Raw genomic sequence first — 11,930 nt, 5'->3', positions numbered from 1 at the left:
CTATTCTCAGAGTCACACCCCCTAGTGAGCCTCTGGTGGCCTCCTTCAGCATCAGAGGCCCTTCTCAGTGATCTCTTAGCCACCATAGACGGTTTTTCTTTAGCTCACTCACACTTACCGTGTTGGCCTAATTTAGCAGTTAAAAAAAAATTTAAAGAATGAGAAAAAAACAAAACAAGAGGAGTCAAAGAAAGAAACAGAAACACTGGTCTTTCCTGGTGGCTAGAAACGTCCTTGCCATACTCAGGTTTCTCTACTCTTTTTGTGCTGATGCAGATACAGAGTATAATTTTTTAAATAATATTAACTATGCAACACTAGAATTACTCTTAACAAGTTACAATCAATACTAATGTGTCACGCACATATACTGCCTACATCAGTCTTCGCAATTACTCTGAGACAGCTGCTATCACCTCGGTGAATATGTCAGGAAACTAAGGCATAAAGGGTTAATTACACCTAAAAGAATTCACATCACGTTGTGTAAGACCTATATTTTAAAAAATTAAAACACTACGGAAAGTAATCAAAGAAATCTTGAATAGTTTTTTATGTTGTTTTGTTTTGGGTGGGGGGGGAAGAGCGTGTGGGGAGGGACACAGAGGGAGGGAGAGAATCTTAAGTAAGCTCCACACCAAACTCAGAGCCCAATTCGGGGCCCAACACGGGGCTCCGTCTCACAATCAATTGTGAGATCATGACCTGATGTCAGATCAAGAGTCAGACACTTGACCGACTGAATAAATCTTGAATAATCTTGGATAAATGGAAAAGCATACCATATTCTTGAATAGAAGACTCGACATCATGGATATGTATTTCTCCTCATGTTGAATTATACAGTTAATAGTATCCAACATAATTTTCTTAAAAAGGAATTGTTTGGGACTAGACACTACTATAGCCAAGAAAGTTAGAAAAGATTGATGAAGAAAGACTAGTTCCCCAGTCATTCAAATATCATAAACCTAAAATAGTCAAAATGCTGTGGTACTGGCACATGATTATACCAAAGTAGCAAAATAGCAAAACGGGACAGAAAGGAAATACCCCAATATATATAGGAATTTAGTCACGATAAAAGGTAACATTTTAAATCAGTGGAGATTAGATTGGGATTCTCTCTCGTGCTCTCTCTCTGCCCATCCCCTGCTTGCGCACACATGCTCTCTCTCTCTTTAAAAAAAAAAAAAAAATTAAGAGGTTAAATTGTTTTGGGATGCAAACTAAGAGAAACTCTTGAGTCTTTGTTTTTCAGAACTAGAAGTACATGTTTATTCAAATTTACATGTGACTTTGTGACTTTTGCTTAAGGAAGAAAAAAAAGTTCCAGAGACAATTTGAAAACAGAGAAAATCACAATGTGTGATTCTTAAGAAGAATAAACATGGAAAAAGTCTGGCTGCCACTGAGACTTTAGAGGGGGGAAAACTGAAAGCGGAACAGTGGAAATAATAAGAAGAAAAGAGATGGGTTTGTGTGAAGAAACTTTCCAGTCTTCATAAAATTAAAACCAAATTATCCAAGTGTGCTGAAAGAAAAAGAATCCACACAGAAGGGAGGGCTATGCGACATCACAGCCCAGACCACTGTCGGCCCCAACTACTGTCCTCCAGGGCTCCCATGGTAACCAACACATTATCCTCAAGAGACCTACTTCTTCCCCATCCACATCCCAGTTCAGCCACAGACACATTTTCTCTTCATCCCCTGGGAGGCTGTTGAGATCACATGTACTGTTAATCAGGACTCTTTAACTGGAAGCTGCCACATAACAGAGGGGACACGAAATAGAGAACAGACAAAATTTTATATTCTGAACTTCTGGACAATACTGGCTCTCTGGGACCTGTGGGCCCCCATTTGACAGTGTCCCAAGGAAGGAATCTCACTCAGAGAATCCCCAGAGTTGACTCCCCCCCCTCTCCTTCCCAAAGGAGGAAGCCCAGAGTAGAATCCAGTAGGTACCTGCCTCGGAAGCTATCTCCGTGTTAGTGGGCACAGGTTCCGTCACCCTCCCTGAGTCTCTTCCGGGGGTCTGGGTAAGGAGACCGTGCCACCTAGGCCACCCAGAAGCCCCTGGCCAGCAGCAGCAGCTGTCTGCACACCCCTCGAAGCCTGAGGTTGCTGGAGATGAGGAAAAACGGATGGACAGACATGCACAGGTAGATTAAAATCTGCCACGGCCAGTACGGCCAGTACCAGTCACTCTCTGAGAAGAAACCTGCAGCATCGATAACCAGGGATGCGAGGGACAGAGCATCAAGAATGAGGAAGGAGACGAGCGACTTCAGAGCTCTGGTGTGAGCCTGGGCACTGGGGTCCTGTGGCCTGTGGGCGCTGAGCCGCATCCTCCTGGTGTGCCTCCTCAGAGAATTAATCAACAGCGCGACTGAGACCAGAAAAACAGAGCAAGGAACTAACAAGGTGATCAGCTTCAGGGGCAAGAAGTAGTGAACTTCCAGTGTCCTGCTCCACTGTCTGAAGGTCATGTTCCCAGGAAACTTTCTAATTAAGAATCCTTCACACACAGCACGGTTTCCCCAAAAGAAGAGCAGAGTGACGATGAAGGAGATCAGGAGAGGAGCCATGAGGAGCCAGGGCACTGACCCTGGGAACCTCCACTTGACCCAGAGGAAGGTAGGGTGGGTGAAGTTAGTGATCTTCATGCAGAAGAGGACACTGTGCCAGGAGCTGAACCAGAAGGTGGCTGAGTTCAGGAAGTCCCAATGGAGACCAAAGAACTGCCGTGCAGGACCTCTCCTGTACTCGGCCAGTAGAAGCTGTTCACCGTTCCAACCCACTGCAGGCAGAAGCGGGAGGCGCCCAAGCTCAGGAGGATCATGCCAGAGGGAGGCAGCCTCCCCCGCTGCAGCCTTTCCCTGCCCAGCACCAGCACAATGAGCCACTGGCCAGGATTCCCAGAAGGCACAGCAGGACGAAGAGCAGCATGAAGAAGGCTGAGAGCCCTGGCTGCGTTTCGGCCGCTCGGGTCACCACCCCTGTGCCTTGCGCCTTGGTCCCTGGCCTCCTCCCTACCCCCGCACACAGTCCCTCTTTAGACCTTTCCTGGGGACGTGAGAAGAGTGTCCAGGCTCTGCATCTGAGTCAGAGTTTGCTCACAAGGCGGATACTGGGGCTGCAGGGGAAAGGTGAGCTCAGCTCAGTGAGGATGCAAATTTCCCGTGGGCTCAGTTACCACGAGGCCTACCCGCTGCCCCTGATTTGCCTTGTCTGGTTTTGCCTGCATGCTACCATCATTAGCATCAATGTAGAGAGTTTTTCAGTGTCTCTGTAGCTGAATTCTATACTTCTTATTTCTCCCTTGGGAGAATATACACACCTCTCCCCATCAGATCATTCTTAAGACATGAATGGTACAGGCAACAAGTACAGGAGACATTTAATATGGCCAAGACCTGGGCAAAACAGTGATAATAGAGAAGTCTGTCTCAGCCAAGCTTCCCTGTCACACATCCACCCTCAAATATGAGCAGTCATCCCCTTCAAGGTCAGAATCTTTGGTCCACCTTTTTACCAAACCTCTTCTTAAATCCTTCATGGACCCTGAGATATGAATGACTGATAACGGTTTAAACCAGTTTTATGTTCCAGTGAGAGAATTCATTTCCTTGCGGTTGTGGAACTAAGGGCACCTGCCTCTTGCTGGGTCTCAGTTGAAGGCTCCCTCAGATCCTGGTGGCCACTGGCTGTTTTTGCCAAGTGGGATGTTTCAACATGGCTCCTTACTCCATCAAGCCAGCAAAGAGAGTGTCTAGAGGGAGCTGGCTAGCAGGATGGAGTCTTAAACAGTGTAGTACAATCACAGGAGGACATCCTATCACTTTTGCCATATTCTATCGCCTAGAAGCAAGTCGCAGTCTGCAGGGACGCTCAAATGGTGTGCGTTACAAAAAGGTACAGATACCAAAGTTGGGGGACCATCTTAGAGCCTATCTGCCACAATGAGACACCACAGCTTACAAGGCATGTGTGCTGTCCTGTCTTCCAACACCAACATTAAAAAGAGATCTCTATGAGACCACATTAAAAAGCAAAAGTATTTTTTTGGGGCTCCTGGGTGGTTCAGTCAGTTAGGCATCCAACTCTTGATTTCAGCCCAGGTCATGATCTCATGGTTTGTGAGACTGAGCCCCGCATCGGGCTCTGCGCTGACAGTGTGGAGCCTGCTTGGGATCCTCCCTCTCCCTCTCTCTCTGCCCCATCCTCCACTCACACTGTCTCAGCTTGGTCCACAGTCAAATGTTTCCTATTTAGCAGTTCAAATCTGTCCTTTCTCCACATTTGTTTGAAAAACTCAAGAGTATGTTTTTATGTAAGTGTGTCCTTTTGGATTGTGACTTTGTCATGAATCAACTAAGAAAAATAGTCATACAAATAATGTGAAAGTCGTCACTACCACAGCATAAATGTATAATTATACTAAAATGAATAATCCACAACAGAGAGAGAGATCTCACTGAAGGTAGGTGAACATGCATTTTTTTCTATTCTCAGATCCACGTCACTCATCCAGTTTTGACTCATTCACTCAACAAATACTTACTGAGCACTTACACACACAGGGCTCCTATTCTTGTCACCGGGAATAGAGAAGCGAACGTAAGAGGTGGGATTCCTGCTTCTGTGCAACTTACAGTCTGATGGAAGGTAACTGACAATAAGCACGTGCATGAGCAAGACACTTTCACATTGTAATCAGTGCCCTGAAGAAAACAGGAGAGGAAGACTGCTGGAGAATAGCTGGAGAGGGAGAAACTGCTCCTTCACACCCACGGGATGGGGGGCATTCTCAGGGGACACGTGGGCTGAGGGGCCCGAGCGAGTAGAGTCTTTGCCACGTACAGCTGGCTGAACTCATAATATTATCAAATCATCACTTTATTCATTCTCTCCCACCATCTCTTCTAATTTTACGCAGTGAGAGAACCTTCTCCTGCCAGAGAAAAAGAATTCCCAGAGCCACGTGACTATTCACTCTTATCCACTAAGTTATCACTTCAAGTGATACCAGTCAAGTATATTCAAGATATACTTGAAGTGATATCACTTCAAGTGATACCCGAGATCACTTCAAGTCACAAAACCAACTCAGACCAGAAATGGGGCATTTCTGTCCAATATATAAAAACTACATAACAAGATGGCATTGGCTGATGCAGATAGAGAATGCAAAAGGGGCGGGAAGGGTCTTGCTTGGACTAGAACCAAAGCCTTGTGCCTTCCGGGCCTGGCACATGTTAAATGCTGATGCTCCTTCCTGGGGAACTTCAGAGCTCTGGAGGCTCCCCACTGGGCGCTCTCCCACAATTCCCTTTGATGGGGAGAAACCATCTTTATTTTGGGTGATCCCTTGGGACTCCTTCCTCAGCTCCTAGACACTTTCCCCAAAATCATTGCTGTTGGCATTTCCTCACCCCACTAGACAGCCCTATTGGTCAGACCTCAAGACACCTGCACACATATGCTCTCTCCCTTGGGGTCCAAAACTGGTACCCTAGCCCTGCCCCCACACTCCAAACGTGGCCACATTCTCCTGACTCTGCCCCAAAAGTTAGCTAGTCTGTTTGTCTCTCATTATCTTAACTACCCCCAGCAGGAACAAGACCTTACTTAGCCCACTATCCCTCCCGACTGAAGCAGTAACACGGCAAGATTTGAGAGTGGCCCCACAGAAGCTCTGGAGCACCACCAGGTTTGAGGTTAAGTCCTCCTCAGTGAAGGATGGAGTGCGTTTCATCACATAGCTTTTCCAAATATTTATTCCTCACAAAATCCTCTCTCTTCTACTCTCTAACCTTTTCATTTTATCAAAGGGTTTCAGGAGTTACAGGACAGGTTTATGCCCAGTGCCTGTGAAAACCTGAATAGTGTGAACTAGCAGCTCACTTTGAAATCTCCTATCATTAAATCTTTGCACTTGGTAGAAATGTCCACCTCTGTTTAAAAGGCAAGATCAAGAAAGTCATGTTGGTCATGGTAAGAACTTGGGATGTTATCCTCACATAATAGAAAGCCATTAGAGAGTTTTAAACAAGAGAGTAGCATGACCTAATCTGTTTTTAAACAGATCCTGTGGATCAGGACTTGGAGAATGGAAGTGGGGAGGGGCAAGGGTAGAGAAGAGCAGTCAGAGGCTACTGCATTAGACCGTGCACAAGCAGGCGCTAGCTTCCTCTCAGCTGGGAGCACTGGAAGTGGTGAGCAGGGATGAGATGCTGGCATCTTTTGAAGGCAGATTCAGTAGGATTTTCCTGATGGCGGGAGTGAGAGAGAAAAAGGAATCAAGGGTGGATCCCAAATTTTTACTTCGGTCATTGGAGAATTTACGGAGCTGTCTACAGAGAGGAGTTAGACTGAGAGGGATATACTTCTGGGAGGAAGTCTGTTCTGGTCACGTGAAGTCTGAGACACCTGTTAGATCTCTAAAATGAGACATGAAGGGGACAATTAAAATAAAAGTCTGGATCTCAGAATGGCTGGAGTAACAGGTTTGGGAGCCATCAACACTCGGTATTTAGAGCCATTACATTAGATGAGATCACGTGGGAAAAGAGTGTGAACAGAGACTGGTAAGGGGCTGGAGGCGAACCCTGCACCTTCAGCCTTGAGGGGTTGGAAGTCAAAGGATCCGGCTGAGGAGACTTGGCTGAGACTGATATCCAGGAGGGATTCCGTTCTCTGAGCTCATGCTCAGGTACAGGAGGAGAAGGAAGACAACGGGGAGGAGGGCGACACAGAAATGAAAACTGTGCTGAAGAGACTTTGAAGAGACTCGAGCGTTGCAGGGGGATCTGGACCCAGGGGCTGCAAGCCGCGTGCTCTGGGGAGATGCCCTGAGGCAGATACTGTCAGCGGCTCTCACTCTGACAGGCCCTCTGGTCCGGACCCAAGCCCAGCCCAGCAGTGTTGAAACCGCGCTTTACCACCTGACAGCCTCAGCAGAGCAGCTCTATTTATCATTCATCCATTCAGCAGGTACCGTCCATCAGACACTAGGCCAGCCATGTAGGCACAAAGATAAAGATAGTCTTTGAGGGAGAAAAGATAAGTAGACATATGACAATTCCATATGGTAAATGATAAAATAATATTTACTCAGTGCTGCTATGCATCCCCATGCACTTCCAAGCGCTTTATAAATGTTAATTTTTGATACTCATAAAAACTCAATGAGTATCAAAAAAGGCGCTGGAACACTAGATATCTACATACAAAACACTGATACTGGACACCATCCACAAAAATCAACTCAAAGTGGATCCCAGAACCAAACATAAGAGCTAAAAGTACAAAACTCTTAGAGGAAAACACAGGAGTAAATCTTCATGATCTTGGGTTAGACAAAGCCTTCTTAGGACAACAAAAGCATGAGTGACTAGGGGCTCCTGGGTGGCTCGGTCAGTTAAGCATCGACTTCAGCTCAGGTCATGATCTTGAGGTTCATGAGTTCAAGCCCCACATCAGGCTCTGTGCTGACAGCTCAGAGCCTGGAGCCTGCTTTGGATTCTCTGTCTCCCTCACCCTGCCCCTCCCCCCCACTCCCCACGCTCTGTCTCTCTCTCTCTCAAAAATAAACGTTAAGAAAAATTTTTTTTAACAACAACAAAAAAAAGCACAAGTGACTAAAGAAACAATTGATATACTGGATTAAATCAAAGATTACAAACTGTTGTGCTTCCAAGGATACCATCAACAAAGTGAAAAAACAACTACAGAATGGGCGAAAATACCTCCAAATCATATACCTGATGAGAAACTTGCACCCAGAATATATAAAGAACACTTATAACTCAGCAATAAAATGACATAATCCAATTTAAAATGGGCAAAGGATTTGAACAGACATTTCTCCAAAGATGACAGACCAATGGCCAACAAGCACACAAAAAGATGTTCCACATTATTAGTTACTATAAAAATTCAAACTAGGAGGCACCCGGGTGGCTCAGTCAGTTGAGCATCTGACTTCAGCTCAGGTCATGATCTCATAGTTCATGGGTTCAAGCCCCACATCAGACTTGCAGCTGTCAGCACAGAGCCCGCTTAGGATCCTCTGTCCCCCTCACTCTCTGCCCCTCCCCCACTCGCACACTCATGCTCTCTCTCAAAAATAAACATTAAAAAAAATTTGTAATGGAAATCAGCCATTGCTGATTAGAGAATCTCTAGCCACCTTAATGTGCTCAGAACACTTACATTAGCCTACAGTTGGGCAAAATCATCTAACACAAAGCCTAGCTTATAACAAAGTGTTGAATATCTCATGTCATTTACTGACTACGATACTGAAAATGGAAAACAGAACGGTTATGTGGGTAGAGAATGGTTGTCAGTATTTACCGTCATGATCACGTGGCTGACTGGGAGTAGAATGCGAGTGTTCTCATTAAAGAAAGGTAACTATGTGAGGTGTTAATTAATTTGATGGTGGGAAACCCTTTCAAAGTGTATACAAATCAAATCATCACATTGTACATTTTATACATATTACAATTGTTTGTCAGCTATATACCTCAATAAAGCTGAAAACAAGACTGGAGTCAATAGAAAAGTAACCATGAATGTTAACTGAGAAATATAGAACACAATCTGATGTGTGATAACTATTATATTAGTGTTCAAATAGGTATGTGCATGAGATACAACAAACATGATTTTTTATTATAAAAGAGAGAGAACCACTAATATTTTTGATGCAAAACAGAAGAGTCATATTAAATATCCCACAAATGTTAGAGAATCAGCAATTATGATCCCTAGATAATATATTATCCCTTAGGTAATATAATTGTCTACAGTGGTTATATACAGTAAACGTAGGGGTGCCTGGCTGGCTTAGTCAGAAGAGCAAATGACTTGATCCTGGGGTAGTGAGTTAGAGCCTCATGTTGGGTGTAGAGGTTACTTAAAAATAAAATCTTAAAAAAATAGTAAATGTAAAGTCAACATTCATGAAAGCATGAATATTATAATACATTATATATATTATATATTAATGTTAATATTATAATATTATGCAGAATAACACTGGCTGGGCATCCAGAGTAGATATGAGCCATGATTCCCTCTTTGAAGAGAGGAAACAGGATGTCTAAAATGACAGTCATCACAATGTAGACTGTGAAACAACGAGCGAGGATATAAAAACACTGCCTGCAATAAAACCTTCAGAATCTGTGCCTTGTCCTTCTAGGTTCTGGGGGAAGAGCACCACTGTGGTGGAATATGGAACATCACCAAGCTTATTGTGTCATGGTTCCATTTAAAATTACAGTTAAGATTGAATATAAAATCTTGATTATTCAGCAAAATTAATGAATCAAATATTTTTATTCCTAAGATTTATGTTTTTTCATGTTTTATGCCATACTTTCCACAAAATATTTGCGTATCCTAGAAAAGTGCCATCTGTGAGAACAAATGATGATTCTTCCTGAGAAATTAACAATAATTTTGTTCATTATTGAGCTGCTACTGTTCATAAACTTCATAGTCTCTTGGGGTGCCTGGGTAGCTCAGTCAGTTAAGCAACCAACTCCTAGTTTCAGCTCAGGTCATGATCTCACAGTCATGGGATCAAGCCCCACATCAGGCTCTGTGCTGATAGCGGGGAACCTGCTTGGGATTCTCTCCCTCTCTGCCCCTCCCCCACTCATACTAACACTTCTCTCAAAATAAACAAATTAAAAAAAAAAACTTCACAGTCTCTTACAATAATTATTAAAAGGCTTCCTTATGTCTGCCATGGCAAAAAGATGAAATAATCATAATACATAAAAATATATATAAATTAAAACATATATATATGTATATATAAATTTATTATCCTAACTTTGTTTTTTGTGGTTTTTTTGTAGTGTTTATTTTTGAGAGAGAGACAGAGACAGAGAGACAGAGACAGAGTGAGAGCGGGGGACAAGCAGGGAGAGAAGGAGACACAGAATCGGAAGCAGGCTCCAGGCTCTGAGCTGTCAGCACAGAGCTCAACGTGCGACTTGAACTCATGGACCATGAGATCATGACCTGAGCTGAAGTCAGGCACTTAACTGAGTCACCCAGGCACCCCTATCCTAACTTTGTAAAAAGTTGTTTAAATATCTGAAATATTGACATTATTTACTTTTACATATACATTTGTATAAATACAATTCTATGTGAGGAAAAATATCTAGAAGGAATAATGAGTGTTAATGATAATTATTCTCCAGATAACGAAAGTATGAGCGATTATTAAACTTCTTTATAATATTCTATAACTTTCAAGTCCCTGCAATAATCAGATATTATCAAAAAAGAACATTTAAAGTTTGAAACTAATAAATCAGTTGTGATCAAAGTAAGGAAGGCTAAGTAACTCTGCTTCATCTCCAACATTAAGCTCAGCTGTAAAACCCTATGATTTGAGACCAGTAAGAACTGATTGACCTGGCATAGGGCAGGGGAAGGTAGGGCAGAGCAGCAGGGCAGAACTGGTCACGGTGTTCAAGGTTCCACTGTTATACAGAGTTGTATATTGATCTTCCAAGGACTTCTCCCTGCTGCTTTCCTGAAAATCTTCTGTATAAACGTTAAGCATTTAGTTAATCGGTCCAACTAACGCTTTCAGTACCTCTGTCCCGCCCCTCCCCTGCAAACATGTACCACCACCATCAACACCAGTGCTACCATCCAACTGCCACCATCACAAGCCAAAGATCACACCCTCTTCTTTCCTACAGATAAGGAAACTGAGACCCCGGGAAGGTAACTGACTTTCCCAAGGCCACAACACAGAGGCAGAAAAGAACGAATTCTTAAATTCAGATCTTCACTCGAAGACCCTGCACCTTGTTCTCCCAGAGCCCTTATGTCATTGAGTTAACTGTCACCATCAGAGGTTTCATGCCTTGGAAGATTCTTAATTTCCATGCTAGAGACCAAAATTGGAATCTTAATACCTTCTACTACCCAAATCTCCATCAGGAAGAGAGTCTGTAGTAGGACACAGGGTGTGGGGCATGAACACAGTGTTAGTGTTCGGTCCTCACTCGTACCTTGGGAATCAGTGATTAGGTGGACAGTACCCTGTGATTAGGACTCCTGGAAAGCCTATTCCAAATTCCCAGGTTCTGACTCCACCGGATTCCCTAAATTCATGGCAACCATTCACAAATGTCAAGTCAGAGCAAGAGAAAAGAACTTTCTTTGAGGCTTTGGCAAATTCACTTCTCAGAGCTGGGTCACCAGTTGCTGCACCACCAGGTTGGCCAGGAAAGACTCGGATGGAATCCACAGTGGTCCCTAAAGTATGATGCTGCCAAAAGCAAGCACAAGGCTAAAAGAGACCAGTATTGTGAGCCGAAGAGCAAGTCAAAAACAGCAACCGCAGGGCTAGACCAAACTGGATAGAGCAGGCCAGCAGAGTCCTCCATGCAAAATCAATTCACTTTCCAGATGTCTCTACAAGACAGAACCTATGCAGAAGTTGAAGTCCAAGGTCTAAATGAAGCAAAGTAGCATGAATAGATAGCACAGGTAAGCAGTGGAAAACATATCAAGGTTTAATTTAGTTTTACCCAAGGAAGTAAGCTATTGATTTTAGGGTAGAGACTGCCTTGAGCTCTGTGCTTTTAAAGCCATTCTTGACGTGAGAGAATTAGAGCTTCTGATGTGCACTCCAGAGGGGAGTGTGTTCTAAGCTATGGTTCCACAACATCTGAATATCCATAGCTGAAGAAGGATGTCACATTCTCCATGGCAAAGATACTTCGCAATGTGTGTGTCTTTCACGGCTCTAGTTAAAAAAAAGAATATGCTACAAAGTTTCTGATTCTTTTACACATCAGTACCTGTACTTTTTTTGTTTGTTTGTTTTATTTATTTATTTTGAGGGAGGGAGAGAGCAGGGTAGGGGCACAGACAGG

General features: G+C 43.6%; 1 protein-coding gene across 1 annotated transcript; it reads right to left on the bottom strand.

Annotated features, from left to right (window-relative positions):
• Positions 1-1,398: 1,398 nt before the first annotated feature.
• TAS2R41 (taste 2 receptor member 41) lies at positions 1,399-3,758 on the bottom strand. Its single transcript, XM_042977222.1, is given in 4 exon segments — positions 1,399-2,776; positions 2,779-2,907; positions 2,910-3,100; positions 3,754-3,758. Coding segments are annotated over 4 exon segments (1,038 nt in total). The 3' UTR covers positions 1,399-2,063.
• Between the last annotated feature and the right edge of the window lie 8,172 nt (positions 3,759-11,930).

This window comes from Panthera tigris, chromosome A2 (assembly GCF_018350195.1).
Source record: "Panthera tigris isolate Pti1 chromosome A2, P.tigris_Pti1_mat1.1, whole genome shotgun sequence".
Taxonomy (NCBI): Eukaryota; Metazoa; Chordata; class Mammalia; order Carnivora; family Felidae; genus Panthera; species Panthera tigris.
This window is presented reverse-complemented; position numbering and strand designations above follow the sequence as displayed.